The sequence below is a fragment of the Leucoraja erinacea genome, chromosome 36 (assembly GCF_028641065.1).
Source record: "Leucoraja erinacea ecotype New England chromosome 36, Leri_hhj_1, whole genome shotgun sequence".
Lineage (NCBI taxonomy): Eukaryota > Metazoa > Chordata > Chondrichthyes > Rajiformes > Rajidae > Leucoraja > Leucoraja erinaceus.
The window spans coordinates 5394825-5412256 of NC_073412.1; the positions used below are offsets into that span (position 1 = coordinate 5394825).

General features: G+C 41.7%; 1 protein-coding gene across 2 annotated transcripts in view; it reads right to left on the reverse strand.

The window, feature by feature from the left end:
• Window positions 1-17432, reverse strand: part of etfa (electron transfer flavoprotein subunit alpha) — a 226477-nt gene that overhangs the window by 20793 nt on the left and 188252 nt on the right. For both annotated transcript variants that reach the window (XM_055662543.1, XM_055662541.1), the window contains 6 exons: window positions 16701-16783; window positions 15364-15463; window positions 13203-13313; window positions 11475-11576; window positions 9190-9258; window positions 7381-7463 (listed from right to left, as the gene is read on the reverse strand). In XM_055662543.1, the coding sequence (XP_055518518.1) occupies window positions 7381-7463; window positions 9190-9258; window positions 11475-11576; window positions 13203-13313; window positions 15364-15463; window positions 16701-16783 (548 nt within the window). The remainder of the gene's footprint in view (window positions 1-7380; window positions 7464-9189; window positions 9259-11474; window positions 11577-13202; window positions 13314-15363; window positions 15464-16700; window positions 16784-17432) is intronic.

The window sequence follows — 17432 nt, forward strand, 5'->3', positions numbered from 1 at the left end:
TGACAAATCCATACCTGACTCCTGAAGACAACAGGTGCAGGAGGCCATTCGGCTCTTCGAGCCAGCACCGCAATTCAATGTGATCATGGCTGATCATCCCCAACCAGTACCCCCGTTCCTGCCTTCTCCCCTACAGTAGATAGACAATTTATGGGCTTGGCAGGTAAAGCTCGCGAGTCGGGATTTTATTACAAGCTCGTTTCCGGGTAAATTTCGCACTCTGTTTGTGTTCCATTGCCATCGAAAGGAAGATTGAAGAAAATGCCAGACTCAGAGGCCAGTTCTTTTGTGTAAGAGGAGGACAAAAATGCACAGATAAACTGATTCTTTTTAAATGGCTGTACTTCAGTCAATCTGTTAAGCTTCTGCTTACATGAAAGATGATACACTAAACATATGCTTTAGGAGACGAGGTGGGGTGTCAAAGGAACACATGGTGACACATGATATGTAATGCAGACTGCTTCCTTTCTGCTGAATGTACATGGCATTGGCCATTTAATCAACAGGAACAATAAAATCAACTTCGCAAGATCTACTTACGTCAAATGCTTTAGAGTTTTGCTCGACAAAGTCTCATGAAAGGACATTTGCCACGATATTAGTATCAAATTATCTTCCAAACGTGAAATTCTTCCCAATACTTCACAGAAGGGAATTGGCAATTTTGTTTTGAATCAGGGAGTTTTTATTAGTCTTGTATTTAAGCAAAGTATTTATTAATAGTATTTATAGCAAAGTATTTATTAATAAAAGCATGACATTAGACTCATCAAGATAACCCTAGATGAAATGGGACTAATTGGCTCATTGTCATTTTATTAGTTATTAGCAAGGAAACGGAGGTCTGGGTGTATCTGCTCCACACTGGTTTCCTCACAAGTCTATGGCTTTCTCCAGCTTCCATCAGGGAGACCATGTAATGACTCTCTCGGTGAGTGCTTAGGGTGTCTGCTGGAGTGAGAGGCCCTGCACTGCTTCCTTCTGGGCTCCAGGGAGCATCGCATCAATTGCTCTCAGCTAAATGCACTTGCCCATGAATATTTCAGTACAATTTAATGTTTCTGTACAAACCCCTCAGGAGCAGAGCATCAATTTGTGAACAGAGCTCTCGCAGAGTTAAAAGCCAGGCCATATACTGCAATATCAAAAAGTCCGGAAACCTGCTGGGAATTTATTTTTAGTAAAAGCAGGAGGCAGCGGCGAAGCTAGCCTTTAAGAGTTCCTGCTGCACACAAACATACTCCCAGAAGTTTCTCCTGCGGTCTACCCAACTCCCAGCACAGACAAATCATTTTGCTTTTCCAAGGCAAAAAGACAACGTGGAAAGCAAAGCAATTTGCAAGCCTCGACCCAAACCACTAAAGGTCCCGGCAGATACCAGTTGTTCCATATTTCTCCATTTACAGTAACGCATGAACCCACATAATCTGCCGCCAGGACAACAAAACGCATTGCAAAAACTAACACGGCCTCCAGTGAAAAATGGATTGAAACTATTTTCAAACCACAACTAGTTACCTCACCCATTATTTCTCTCCAGAGATGCTGTCTGTCCTGCTGAGTTACTCCAGCATTTTGTCTCTATCCTCGGTGCAAACCAGCGTCTGCAGTTCCTTCCTGCACTAGTTATTCCGGCTGGAGAGATGTTAACTCAGTCAGACGTGTCGTGCGGGTACATGACAACACACAAACATATGCACTCTGCCACACATGGGCTTATACTTACAGCCTGCCATATGCCATCTCTAATTCAAACCATCACTCAGTGAACAATAACTTCCCAAACGCGCTTCGAAAAGCAATGAGAGTCCCTCCGTACTGCACAGGAGCGCCAGTGTGGTTTCATGTATTCTAGACTTGTAATGGAAACTAATTCCACAAGCTATGACAATGACGTGGAAGTGCTACAAACTTGGAGTCAGGTAGATGGTGTTTAATTAAGGATGAACAGTACAAGTCAACATTCTGCGGCTGGGAAAATCAGAAATACTTCAAAGTACCTGCCACGGACAGTTAGTACTTCGTAGCTACTGCATAGGTTAAATATCCCATCTGCGCTCCGTCATCTGTGTAGAACTATTCCAACATCTTAACCTGAGCATCACTTTTTGGTGTTACAAAAATATTATACGAGCTCAGAGCTACAAAAAAAAAATTCCAGGATACAAGCAGGATACAAGGGAAAGACTTGCCGACTGGGCTTTCATGGGAACATCTTCCAACGTGCTATTTAACTTTCAGCCAAAATTGAAATGGTGAAAAGGACCCAAGAGAGTAATACTGGTTCGATCTATCTACAGGATTCAAGAATTACATGTTTTTTATATTAAAGAAAGCCTGGTCAATTTCCATATTCGTGCTATATTTTATACTATTTATTTTAAGTAGTTCTGCATTTTATAAGTAGTGAGGTATAAAAGCACCTGTCGGTGTGACATGATGGGACACACAGGGCTTTGACATATGCTACAAAAAGAGATGGCAGATTTTAGATGCTAAGCACCACATCCATTGCGGGGTTAACCTCTGAATTTCTACTTGTATGTAGCTGCAATTAACAATACACCAAACCTCGCTCCATGAAAGAGAAATTAGCACAGAGTTTCCAATAGTCTTTTAGGTTTACAATTCCGTGAGGGTTTCAAATAAAGGCTACAGAGTTAAGAGCCTGTCCCATTTTCCCGAGTTATTCACGACTTCTCCCGAGTTTTCCTCTTGATTCAAATTCGGAGAATGTCCGTAGCAAGTCCGCAGAGATATTTCGTAGCGGCTCGTTATGCCAGCCGTAGGTACACAGGGCATCAGGTAAGTCGGGACGTTTTTTCCAGCATGTCAATAAAGTCCACGAGTAAAAATATAGTCGAGAGGAGGAGTTCGTAGATCACAAAAATCTTGATTTCTTTTTTTTAAGGTCCTTCCAACTCAGCAGAGGACTCGGGATAGTGTGACAGGCCCTTTAAGGGAGAGAAATCTTTTCCAAATTGGGGGCAATAGCTTTGAACAATTTCTCTTTTTTCATGCTACCAGAAGGAAAACAATGAGAGTCGAGTGACCAAATAGACCACCTGGGAAGACACACCTTTTACGATTTTTGTAATTGCAAATTGCATCATTCTTCATTAGTAAGTAAGTAAATAAGTAAGTTTTATGTATATAGCACATTTTAAGTCAACTCGCATTGACACCAAAGTGCTTTACATAAAATAACTAATAAGTTTCCATACCATAGAAAAAGGTTAACAAAAAAATTAAGGTTACCCAGTGTATATCCCAACACCATCCGATAGTTTACACACAAAACTAACTGGAAAATTAAATGCGCTATTTCTGATTAGAAAGTGATGAGGAGCAATATTTACCATTCATTTGATAGACTCAAAGTGCTAATTCAAAATTCAGAAGGATCTCGATCCAAAACGCACCCATTCCTTCTCTCCAAAGATGTTGCCTGTCCCGCTGAGTTACTCCAGTATTTTGTGTCTATTTTCGGTTTAAAGCAACATCTGCAGTTCCTTCCTACACTTTACCATTCATGTAATATACTTAACATACACATAGAAACATAGAAATTAGGTGCAGGAGTAGGCCATTCGGCCCTTCGAACCTGCACCGCCATTCAATATGATCATGGCTGATCATCCAACTCAGTATCCCGTACCTGCCTTCTCTACATACCCATACACAATCTACACATACACTCTCCATACACAATCGACACATCTTGCTGTGTGGTGTTGGTAATATGCCAGGCTACATCACAAGAGTTTTACTCCTTTGGGTACCAAATGTAACTCAGAAAATATATTCACCTGGAAATCCCCGTCTCACTTCCAAGCTTTCGTTGTACTGAAACGCGGGGGATAAGGGTCTCTGTATTTCAAGCCAGTACTATGCCTGTTGCACCTCCCACATATGTTGAAGGGGTAGATAGGAAGTTGAGTGAGAAAGGAACAAAAGGATGCACCAGCAAGGTCAGATGAGTGATGAGTTAGACCTTCAAACTCACCAAACTTTGATCAACTTTGATAAATTGCAGTGAACTGTGGATGCAGCCCAGGCCATCACGCAAACCAACCTGCCTTCCATTGACTCCATCCACACTTCACACTGCCTCGGCAAGGCCACCAACATGAGTCTCACTCCGGACACCTCCTTCGTCTCCCTTCTCCCCCCAGGCAAGGGGCACACCTCCAGCTTCTTCCCAGCTTTTATCGGGCAACTGAACCATCCTCTCACCAGCTTGAGAGCGAGTTGGGCGAGTCCAGAACCAGAGGCCACACAGTCTTAGAATAAAGGGGAGGTCATTTAAGACTGAAGTGAGAAAAAACTTTTTCACCCAGAGAGTTGTGAATTTGTGGAATTCCCTGCCACAGAGGGCAGTGGAGGCCAAATCACTGGATGGATTTAAGAGAGAGTTAGATAGAGCTCTAGGGGCTAGTGGAGTCAAGGGATATGGGGAGAAGGCAGGCATGGGTTATTGATAGGGGACGATCAGCCATGATCACAATGAATGGCGGTGCTGGCTCGAAGGGCTGAATGGCCTCATCCTGCACCTATTTTCTATGTTTCTATGTCCTGGCCTACCATCCACTTCAAATGAGACCCTCGGACTAACTTTAAATGGACTTCCCTCTATCCTGTATCTGTACACTGTGGACGGCTTGATTGTAATCATGTTTAATCATTCCGCTGACTGGATAGCATGCAAAAAAAACTTTTCACTGTACCTTGATATACATGACAATAAACTAAACTAATCTTAAAAACCACCACTATGGACTGAATGGTCTATGCTAAATATTCTGAAGTTCACAAGATTCTAAAAGGATTAAATGTTAATGTAGAACTTTCATAGACCCTACTTAAACGGTCTTAGAATGAATAGAAGTCTGCTCAAATCTCTCAATACGCTACCAGCAGGGAGAGGAGCCCATGTCCAAGCATCCATACACTGCCAACTTGAATCACCAGCATAAAATTCACAGCTAGACTGCATACATCAAATGTAGTCAGTTGTAAATATATCAGATTGGAGGCTGCAATATAACAAAATAATGCATCAGAGTTAAAGCACAGCTGGCTCAGTTTCTGTTTAATTTTTAGTAAGAACAGCTGGAAATTAAAATAAATTGCCAAATCCATTCTATGGGTGAACTCAACGTGTGAGCTACAGTCAGGGTGTTTTCCCTCTCGTTGCAGGTTCCCGGAGGTTTTTGTCAGTCTCCCTACCTGCTTCTACTACCTGCAACCTCTGGCAACCACCTGCAACCTCCGGGAACCGCACGGAAACCTTGGGTGGGGCGCAAAGTCTCCAGAGGTTTCCGTTCAGGTTTCCTAAGTGGGACAGGGGCATAAGCACATCACATGCAGATTGGTGAGGTGAGAAACAAAATCATATTCAATTTACACACACACACACAAATAAAGTCCATGCAGGGAACAAGCACTTATGCCTGCTTTGCGAGGCACTTCTGCGTTTAGAGGCTGTGTGTATTCTCAGGGCACATTATTTATGTGCACTTACGGGTCTCACTAACCATTGAGAGCTTCAGCTGAGCCACAGAGAACAAACGCAATGTTCCTTAGTGAAACTCGGTAATGTCCGATATCCTTTAATGGAACCTTAAGATGAAAGATTCTAAAAAAAGTTCCCTCAGAATGTTAAGCAATTAACCCTCTGAGCACATGCACCGTCTTGCGAGTAAAACCCACATTGAATATTTATTTTAATTTTCTCAGTACTCTATCGCTTAAAGATGACAAAATCCAATTCAAGTCAGTCCATTAATGTGAATGTCACAGAAACATAGAAGATAGGTGCAGGAGTAGGTCATTCGGCCCTTCGAGCCTGCACAGCCATTCAATGTTCATATCCAGTGCACGACACAAATAAATGCTATAAATAATTTTTTTAAATGGACCTTTAACGTGAAGTGGAAATACAAGTCTAAAATATCCATCATTTAAAATCCATGATTTCTATAGAGCTAATAGAAACATAGAAACATAGAAAATAGGTACAGGAGTAGGCCATTCGGCCCTTCGAGCCTGCACCGCCATTCAATATGATCATGGCTGATCATCCAACTCAGTATCCTGTACCTGCCTTCTCTCCATACCTCCTGATCCCTTTAGCCACAAGGGCCACATCTAACTCCCTCTTAAATATAGCCAATGAACTGTGGCCTCAACTACCTTTGGTGGTAGAGAATTCCAGAGATTTATCACTCTGTGTGAAAAATGTTTTCCTCATCTCGGTCCTAAAAGATTTCCCCCTTATCCTTAAACTGTGACCCCTTGTTCTGGACTTCCCCAACATCGGGAACAATCTTCCTGCATCTAGCCTGTCCAACCCCTTAAGAATTTTGTAAGTTTCTATAAGATCCCCCCACAATTTTCTAAATTCTAGCGAGTACAAACAGAGTCTATCCAATCTTTCTTCATATGAAAGTCCTGCCATCCCAGGAATCAGTTAGGAAATAAAATGTAAATCAGATGCTGGAAAAACCAGAGCGATTTTATTAACAAACAATAACCGAGAACTGAAGCAACTAACACCTATCTATGAAATTTACTACCTAGATCCATAGAGGAAAATGCCTAAACTGAAACCAAGGATCTCCTGTCTCTGGTTAAGATGACTATTTTAATCCACCTTGTCTCGTTTCAAGTTGTGCCACAATTCCCGTCGACAAAACGGAACTAATTCACAACTATTAACATGGTTAAGCAGTAACTTGAGTCACAATCCACCAAACTATCAAGAGTTTCCAGCACTCTTTGCATCAACAAGTAGCACAGTGGCGCTGCGATAGAGTTGCTGCCTTACAACACCAGAGACCCGGGTTTAATCCTAACTATGGGTGTTGCCTGTATCGAGTTTGTACGTTCGCCCTGTGACCGCGTGGGATTTCTCCGGGTGCACCGGTTTCCTCCCACATTCCAAACGACGTGCAGGTTTGTAGGTTAATTGGCTTCTGTAAATTGTCCTTCGTTGTGAGGAACGCAAAACTGGGATAACATAGAACTAATCGTTGGTTGGCATGGACTTAGTGGGCTGAAGGGTCCGTTTGCACACTGTATCTCTAAACAAAACTACCAGAGTGCCAGATGTGTCTGCCAATGTCAATGTGCTTTTGAAGCAACAAAGCCACTGTGAATATTCAAAACCTTTAACTTAATCAGCTGTCGTTCAACGAAAGGAACTCCTGGTGTTTGTTAATGCAGCTGAGATCTCAGAATCTGATTTATATACATACTGAGAAGTAAACACACTCATTTTGGCTTTCCAGCACACCAACTGCCTCGGAAATACAATCTAGCAGCTAAAGCTGTCAAAAGTGCACTGAGCAACTTTAGGTCAAGTATTATACTTACGGGTGCCACAATCTTTCCAGTCTGTCCAACTTGTAAATCATTTGGCACGAATCCTGCATCTACCGCAGCTCGAGAAGCACCCACTACAATATGAAGGTAAAAGGTGTCAATAGTTGTCTTGTTACAGAACTTATTTTAAAACTGATTTTTTTCTATTTTTAAATGTAAATTCCTGAATGGTCTCAAAGATCATTTTATTTTTTTTTTATGCATTTAACTGATAATTATAAAACATATTCCTAAAGACCTCTTTCAAAAATTCCAACTTTAATTTTACCTACATGTTGGTAATATATAGAAATGTCTACTATAAATTTTGCTTTAAAATATGTCGCTCTGAAACACGCATGAACTACTAACTAATAACGTTTGTTCATATGAAATACGCTAGTCAGTGATGAAGCAGCTTAAGAAATCAAAAAGTTCAGATTACAAAAAATGCATTGGCAATGTATAATGTATAAAAAAATGCATTACCAATCTAATTTGTGAATATTATTTTCATTACCAATTTAATTACTATTTATATTACGAACTATAAGTATGTGCATTTTCCTTTATAAAAAAAAATTATGTGTCTAAAGTGGCACACAACCCAAACAAAAATAAAACTGAATAACTTAAACCCTAACGTCCTGGTGCAAGTTTCAAATCCAGACTTAAAATTGTAACATAGAAATCATGACTTCATTCAATAACTTGGAATGAATTCATAGAACTCCAACATTCAAAATTAAATGATGACATGAGATGGATGGATATTCCTCTCCCAAACCTTTGATTCTGTTGTGTTACCAAGCACTGAGCTCAAAGCAGAAGACCTGATGCAGAACTCAGTTAGCTTATTGCAGCAGGGAATACTTTTTAAACAGAAGATAGACATAGATGCTGGAGTAACTCAGTGGGATAGGTAGCATCTCTGGAGAGCAGGAATGGGTGATGCTTCGGGTCGAGACCCTTCTTCAGAGGGACCCGAAACGTTACCCATTCCTTCTCTCCAGAGATGCTGCCTGTCCCGCTGAGTTACTCCAGTATCTTCAGTATAAACCAGCATCTGCAGTTCCTTCCAAACAGATGTGCTGAAATCAAATGTTCAACCATTATTTTCAAACGGAAAACAGGGGGATAAATACCGCACGATGTGCAGACAAAATCTAATCCTAAAGCCAAGTTGTAGCTTCGATAGTCACGTATTTGTTACAAATTCCCACGTGTACATTTACAATGGAAATTTGACACTCCAAATAGGCTCCCTCATCGGAGATGCGACTGCAAAAACATCTGCTAATTTTGGGTACATAAATACACTCTGAAAAATTAAAATGGTAATCCACACTGTAAACAGCCTTTGTTGATAAGTGAAAATGTTGGCAAGGAATGTGCACAGAGAGAAGCCACACCATTTTCGTGTCTAATAATTAAAAGTGGTGTACCTCACGGTACACGAGTTGACACGCTAATGTCACAAAGGCTCAGGCTGTGCTTACTGACAGAGGGTGTTGCTGCAGGTCCCTTTTGCAGACCATGTCAGTACAGAAACAGCAGCAGCAGCAGCCCAAGTTTCACCACCAGCTGGGAAATTATGCAACACACTATTAAAAGACCTGCAAAACTACCTGATGTTGTTTTCATCAGAATAACTAAGATCATGAGGCGAGGGACCATCTCGCCCGGGATTTTTGCCCCAATAAATGTTACAATGAAGTGATCCCCAATAACTTCAGAACAATATACTGGAGGAACAGTAAAATAAGGAGACAAATGACACTCACCGACAAGAAAGAATGGGCTATTAAAGAAAGCACCTACCAGCAGCGTGTAATTTGTCAGCCAAGTCATACAATAACTTGAAGTTGTCTCCACTCTTTAAACCACGGCCTAAAAAGTATTACAACAAAATATATTATTGTTTTATAATAATATTATTTTAATACATATTAAAACAAAAAGTATTAAAACAGTGCATATAACCACTATAAACACACAGAGAAAATTCATTTTAAATGCAATGGGCTAGATGTACAAAAAGTCCAGATTCTATTAGTTTCCTCTAGAAAAAAAGTTTTGTCTAATATATTTCAACAAATCATCACTGGTTAGCTGTGGGAACAAAAGAACTGCAAATACTGGTTAATACACAAAAGAACAAAATACTAGAATAACTCAGCAGGTCAGGCAGCATTTCTGGAGAACTTGGATAGGTGATGTTTCAGGTTGAGACCCTACTTCAGGCTGGAAGCATGAGTCTGAAAAAACGTCACCCATCTATGTTCTCCAGAGATTCTGCCTGACCTGCTGAGTTACTCCAGCACATGGCATCCATTCATCACCGTTCCTTTACATGCAGTTAAAGTCGGTCCATATATTGAGCTATTTAATTAGGTTTCACAACTTATCAGAGTAAATATATGACTAAGGTGGCTTTGCAGATGCCTAAGAAGGGAGTCAACCCGAAACGTCACCCATTCCTTCTCCCCAGAGATGCTGCTTGTCCTGCTGAGTGACTCCAGTGGCTATCTACATTATTAGAAGGACTGCCATTCCTTCGTCATTGCCATATTGAATTCAAATAATCTGATACCGAGTGGCCAGGACCACAAATAGCAGCCACAAAACTAGAGAGAAAAGAACTATGATTCACTCAGATCATTCAGGGAAAGGAAGCTGCTCCTTGCCTGGTTCAGCCTTTACAGCCTTTAGTAGCGCAGCTGGTGGAGCTGCTGCCTCACATAGCCAGAGACCCAGCTTTGATCCTGACCTCTGTCTGTATGAACTTGGCATGTTCTCCCTGTGTCAGCGTGAGTTTCCTCCAGGTGCTCTGGTTTCCTCCCACAAGCCAAAGATGTGTGTGGGTTTGTAGGCTAATCAGCCTCTGTAAGTGTGTATAGAGTGGTTGCGAAAATGGGATGACATAGTACTTATGTGAATAGGTGATCGATGGTAGGTGTGGAATTCAATGGGCCGAAGGACCCGTTTCCATGCTGTGTCGCCAAACTAAATTAAACAGCAATCCATGTGGCACAACAGAACTCAGATGCACAGGTTTTACTGGTAACAGGTTCGCACAAACAAAAACATTGACATTTTTTAAAGCCATTAATTCCAACCTGTGTAATAATTTAACATTTAAAAAACATACAAAATGCCAAGGATCCTCAAAAATCAGCCTGTTGGAAAGAGAAAGGTTAAGATGCTGGAACATTACCTTTGTGTCTCTCCCTCCAAAGCCATACAAGATGTTGACAACATTCCCAATTTTACTACAAATTACCAACCCCACGGGATATGTTTCATTGCTCAACTATCCATATATTTTGCAGGAATAAATGAATGAAGGGAACCAACAAACTATGTGTTACATTTAAATGCATATTTTATTCAAATTCATTTTTTTATTTGCAGAACAAATTTACTTTTCCAATAACAGTATCTAAAAGTATTGTCAAATCCAAAGCTATCCGACCGGATGATTTGGATTGGATGGGTCAGGCAAAAGAGAAGCAGGGAATTCGAAAAATGTACCAAAGACCAGCACCTGAGGGAATATTTTTATTTAAATTATATTTTAAGCATTTATGTGATGCAGATTTATTCATTATTCTTGTAAAGGGCCTGTCCCACGAGCATGCGACTCCATGCGGCAAGCGCAACCTAACGTGGTTGCTTGAGCCGTACGGCCTCGCGGGGCCGGTCCCACTTCGATCGCCGGAGCCGTATGGAGTTGTGCGGAGCTGGTCCCGACATCGCGCGGGGCTCAGAAAAACTGACCGTGTTCAAAAATTCCGCGCGGCAACGGCCTGCCGGACCGCAGCCGCCTCGACGCCATACGTCACGCGCGATCTTCCCGCGGACTTAGCTCGCACTTCGTGTCACTCACTCAACCTCCACGCGGCCCCCGCTTCTGGTTAGGTCGTGCTTGCCGCATGGAGTCGCATAGGTTGCGCTTGCCGCATGGAGTCGCATGCTCGTGGGGCAGGCCCTTTACTGATGCAACTCTGGATTGCATTAAACGGCTAAAAGATCCATTTGAGCTCATTCCACCTCTAGTTGTGCATCTAATTACTAAAATATTAAACACTGCATCAACTACTCACCTCCAGATATCACAATTTTTGCACTGGTTAGTTCTGGGCGGTCACTTTTAGACAGATTTTGCTCCAACCATTCGGACAAACCAGCTGCAGCTGGAACTGAAACTGAAAACAAAAAAGCAGGAGACCAAAGATTACTTTTTGTAAAGAAACCCAAAAATAAAACTGCAGATGTTGAAAATCTGAGATAAAAACAGCAAATGCAGGGATCACTCAGCCGTCTGGTTGCATCTGTGGGAAAAGAATAATTCAGGATCTGACTGTCTGAAAAGGTCAATGTAGATTTTACCAATCAGCGTTAATAAGAAAAATATTTTTCACAGGAAACAACTTTGTTAGGACAAAGTCTGGTCAGAGTACAAGGGTGGCAGTGTGAAACGAATATTGCACCCCGATAACCGGAGTAGTTGTTTAGGACATTCTTTTAAAAACAAACAAATGTGGTGACATTAGATAAATTGGTAAAGACATTATCAATGGTGCATACAGCATGATTCTAAAAATAAAGTAAGTGGCAGGGTAGTATACTTTGATGATGTTTGTTAGGGATTGGAGAATGGACAAAGGAAAGTACAACTCCTGGAGAAACTCAGCGGGTGCAGCAGCATCTATGGAGCGAAGGAAATAGGCAACGTTTCGGGCCAAAACCCTTCTGGTTTCGGCCCGAAACGTTGCCTATTTCCTTCGCTCCATAGATGCTGCTGCACCCGCTGAGTTTCTCCAGCTTTTTTGTGTACCTTCGATTCTCCAGCATCTACAGTTCCTTCTTAAACAAAGTACAACTCCTCTTTGGCCATGTGCAGGCACAGTCTAATGTCTTCCCCTAATGACGCAACTATCCAATATTATGGTACACAGCACCCTCAGGTTGAGAGCACAAAATTCAGACGTATTGGTTTTGTATTTAGAATTGAGCTTTTGCCCATAATTTGAGCTTTTGCTAATAAATACCCCCAAGTTTTTTCTCCCAATTTCCCCGCATGTAAAATATCTAAGAGATATGCAACTCAGAGCCCTCCATGTTGCACTGACCACATACTGCTAAGTATGCAGGTTCTTAGAAGACACCAGCTGAGCTTGCTGCTGAACTGTTTGTCCGTTAAAGCAGCACGAGACTGAAGTCATTCCTTAAAATAACTTGGTACCGAATCTCCTACATATATAAATGAATTGTCATGCACTACAAGTCATCAAGGGTATGTAAGCTTTACTTTCTCTAATGCTACCATCAAGCACAGTCTGGTCAGAATTGCTTCAGAAGGAACTGCAGATGCTGGAAAATCGAAGGTACACAAAAATGCTGGAGAAACTCAGCGGGTGCAGCAGCATCTATGGAGCGAAGGAAATAGGCAACGTTTCCGGCCGAAACCCTTCTTCAGACTGATGGGGAGAAGAAAGGAAAAAGGAGGAGGAGGAGCCCGAGGGCTGAGGGATGGGAGGAGAGCCCAAGGGCTGAGGAAGGGGAGGAGACAGCAAGGGCTAACAAAAATGGGTCAGAATTAACTGGTCAGAATTGCTGTTGCTTTTGCTATTTAGAACACAGCAAACAGAACAGTACAGGAACACAAGTGACTGGCTCAGATACAATGGACCAAATGGTCTGTTTAGTTCAATAACCTTTTATGACCATGTTAGAGTAATACTCTTCAGGAAACTGACGTAGTCAAACCTAAACACAAGTTTGCAGCCAGATGTCTGACGCCAACACTTATTAGTCTTAAGACCGTTTACCTTCTTCAGAACTTGCATCTCCTCCATCCGTAGCAGCGGCTTCAAAAGCTGTACCTCGCACAGAGAAAACTTTTACTTCATCGCTCGATTTCACCGTGCACAGAGCATTTCCTATAAACAACCAAGAATCAAGAAGAGAAAAAAAATCTCTTACTTCAAGGTGAACATTGGAGGTCTGGATCTTCTAAAACACATTTGGCTAATTTTTTAGTTATGTTAGTCTCAAACACATGTTATGGATTACATTGGAATATATAGTTTCCTAATCAAAAGGAGCAAGCCCACATCCTAAATCCCAACCAATGCACAAATTTAAAGCAGACTCATTTAAGCCACAAGGTATACTACAGAAAGCAAGGCAATAATACTGCTCATGGTTCCCGCTGGGTTCAAAGAGCTTTTGACATTACTTCAAAATGCCAGCAATAGCTTTAGATTTACTAATGTGCAACAAATTCAAACATAGCTACTAAGCTGCAGGAGTGTGGAATTCAGCACAAGCATGCACCTTCTCTCTCTCTCTTATAAAGGACATGTTCTTTTGATCCCTCCCGCTCCAGCCCACCCGTTCATAGCAGGGCCAGCAATCAATGAAAACAGAATTCAATTCAATTCAATTCAACTTTAATGTCATCGCACAAAATACAAGTATCAGTACAACAGAAAAAAAGGATGACTATCAAAGACCACTAGCTGGAGGAACTCGGTGAATCAGGCAGCATCTGTGGAGGGACATGCATGGACAATGTTTTGGGTCAGGACCTTTCTTCGTATACCATGAGCTTGACCTGCTGAGTTCCTCCAGCACTTTCAACATTCCAGCATCTGCAGTTTCTTGCATCTCCTTCAAAAAACCCTTCACTTCACCAGTCTCCATGATTATGTGCCTCTCCATCGCTCACTATTTATTGTCTTCTGGTGGTATTCCAGTTGCACATACATTCATTTTACACCAATTACAGGATACGATCGTTGGCGTCAAGCCTATGGGCGCCAACTGTCGGCGAAAGGTTTTGAACATTTCAAAATCCTGCGGTGACCAGAAAAAAGGTACAACTCTTTGGGCGACTGAGGAGACCACACAGGTGACACCCCGGCAACAGCCTTGTCGCCTGTAGTCGCCTAATAAAATCGTCTAAGTGGGACAGGCCCATGACTCTCTGTTGCTGTCTTTTTTTACAAGATACAAGATAGATTTATTCATCACATGTGCCAGATGGCACAGTGAAATGAAATTCCCATACAGCCATACAATAAAAATAAGGGACACAACACACTATAGGGTTTGACATAAAACATCCCCACACAGCAGAATCAAAGTTTCCCACTGTGTGGGAAGGCACCAAAGTCAGTCTCTTCCTCCATTGTTCCCTGTGGTCAGGGCCTCCCCGTGCCCTCCGCAGTTGCCGCTATGGGCGGCCCGATGTCCAGGACCGCTCGCTGGGGTGTTGTAAGTCCGACGTCGGGGCTGCGGGACGTCCTCAGCGGCGTGGACACAGAGTCGGACCCCTCCTGCCGGAGTCGGCGGCTTCCAAAGTCCGCAAGCCGCGCCGGGTGGAGACTGCTGCTGTAGACCCTCTGCAAGGTGCCCCCAGGACTCCACGATGACGGTCAGCGCCGCGAGACACTTTCCGACACCTTTCATCCCTGGAACCCTCTTCAGGTTATGCACCCAAACATCCTGAAGCCGCCCTTGCTGTATCACTTCTCCTGCTCAAGCACCTACTCAAAATCCTACAACCTTGCCTTCAGCTCTGTCTCCTAAAATCGCAGTTCTTGATCTGGCATTCCCAAATACTTCTGGAGATAGAATGCCTTTGAACAGTCGCGGCATTCGGGTGCAAGATGTTGCAGCAAATGAGATATGTAACACATCTGCCTGCTTTGTAACCACTGACAACAGCGTGTGTGTTCTATACAGAGCATCAGAAGGGAAATAAAAGATTTAGTGCAGCAGATGGAAGAAATGTAACAATAAAACCTTAAGTGGATTCTTCTTACGTTCCGTCAGATTCTAGTGAATTATAGAAACGGATACAAATGGCTCAAAGAGTACTTTAAGAAACAAGTTAGGCTGTACTTTCAACGAAATGGCAAATTAAGTCAAGTCGCTAATTTTCTTATACCATCAATCTAGCATCAGGCTCCATCTTATTCCTACCTGCGTAGATGGTCCTGACAAATGTGTCTGGAGCTTTAATTTCAATGATATCGGAGATGGCAGCGACATCAAGCTTTGCAGCTATTCTTGGCACAAGATTCTGCAAACAAATGGAAAGCCACAAATAAACTATTTTCTCCAAAGTTTGAATGTTTACATTTTTTTTTTAAAGAAGTAATACAAATTCTTATTTTCACGTTGCTTTATATTCAACTACTGTTATTTGATTCACTCCCATTATAATTCCCCAGGAATCAAGGAACATGTCGAATACATCAGTGTTAGATAGGAGAAGGTTACAACAAAGCAAACAGAGGTAAAAATGTAATCAGGGTGACAGTTAGACTGGTCGGAGAATTGGTAAGGGAGAAGGATGGAGAGAGAGGGAAAGCAAGGGTTACTTGAAGTTAGAGAAGTCAATATTCATAAGCTGCCCAAGCGAAATACCCACTGCTAGTAAGCTGTTTTAAATTATCCCTTTCACTTTCCATAGCTGCTCTTTGAAACTCTAAAGAAGGGCTGGTGTATGAACATCCAAATGATACCACAAACATTTGATATTTTTATTTACATTAACTATATCCACAAAAGATCTTTTTTTTCCCTGATGGTCATTTGTTTTTGTTTTTTTAAATAATCCTCAGAGAAAGTATGTTCTGTTCCCCTTTGCTTCTACGTGTTAAAGTAGGAATGTCAGTCTAAAGGCGACAAATAGTTGGTAAAGTCAGATGATTACAATCTTACTGGGAATCACAGAAAATAGTAGAATTCAACCCAGAGAAAAGCGCAGAACTAATTAAATAAAACAGAACTTAAGATATAAAATGTACCGTTTAATGCACAGTAATTCAATTGAGATGCCATTAAGCCATTGACCTGACAACTCCAAAACAACATGAAGGATTGCAAGGGAAGCTGCAGGAAGTGTTATTGCAATTTGGGTCTCTGTTGAAGGGCTAGAGAGCATTATCAACCACTTACAACATTAAACTTCTCGTCAAAGTGCAAGTGGACACTTTCCAGCAGATTCAGTTTCAAATATTTTCAGAATCACAATGAAACTCCAACAAGGTTGCTATTTGGACCATCTCCCCTGTGCTAGCTGTTCGATAGAACTCCATAAATAATCCTATTCCTCTGCTCTTTACCGTTTGTCCTTTTTTATTCCACCCTTTCAGGCATTACATAAACGGCTCTCTTGAAAGTCTCTACTGAATCCACTTCGATCACCCTCTCAAGCTGGGCATTCCGAATCACTTATAAATCGTGTTAATCAAATTCAAACCTGGTGTCCTATTTAACTCTGTAATGGGCACAAGGCACTGGGTGAAACTTACCTTCCCAAAGGCAGAGGCCCCAGCACATATGTGTGTGAATTTAAACTGTTTGTGTGAAGCCAGGACCAGTGGTGTCAGTTCCTCTGTCAATGATAGAGAAAAGGAAACATTAAGGATAGAAATGAAGTGTCTGAAAACATCCATATTAGTCCAAAGAATAATATTGAACCCCAGGGTACATAAATCACCAAGTGAAACATGAAATTAGAAGCTTGCACATGCCTGTACATCTTCAATGTCCTTGGTTCCTATCCCTTTACCGATTGCTGTTATAAGGGTATCCCCATATACTTACTCGGGACTTGGTGGAGAGATTTATTACTTACATCCACAGCATGTGTTATCGCTAGTTTGTTTTTAATTATGTCACTTAACATCCCATGATAAATGTTAGGGACAGGTGTTTGAAGCTATAAAAACACATGTTAGTCATAGAGTTAGAGTAAAAATAGTTAAGAGCACAAGAAAGCAGCAGAATGACAAATGCCCTCTCAGAGCAACAATAGCGAAAGGCCAATTATAATAGACTGCAAAAATAAACCTCTTGCCTCGGGCTCTTCAAGAATAACTCGTTTAAAATCTACTAGCATTATTTTAGTACTTAAACACCATCACCTACAACTTCAACAATAGCTTACCGCAGAGAACATCAGCCTAGTCAGATCAAAATTTAAACAAAAACAGGAGGCGAGGGAAGAGATCGCTGGAACCACAGTGTCCTCAATAATGTTT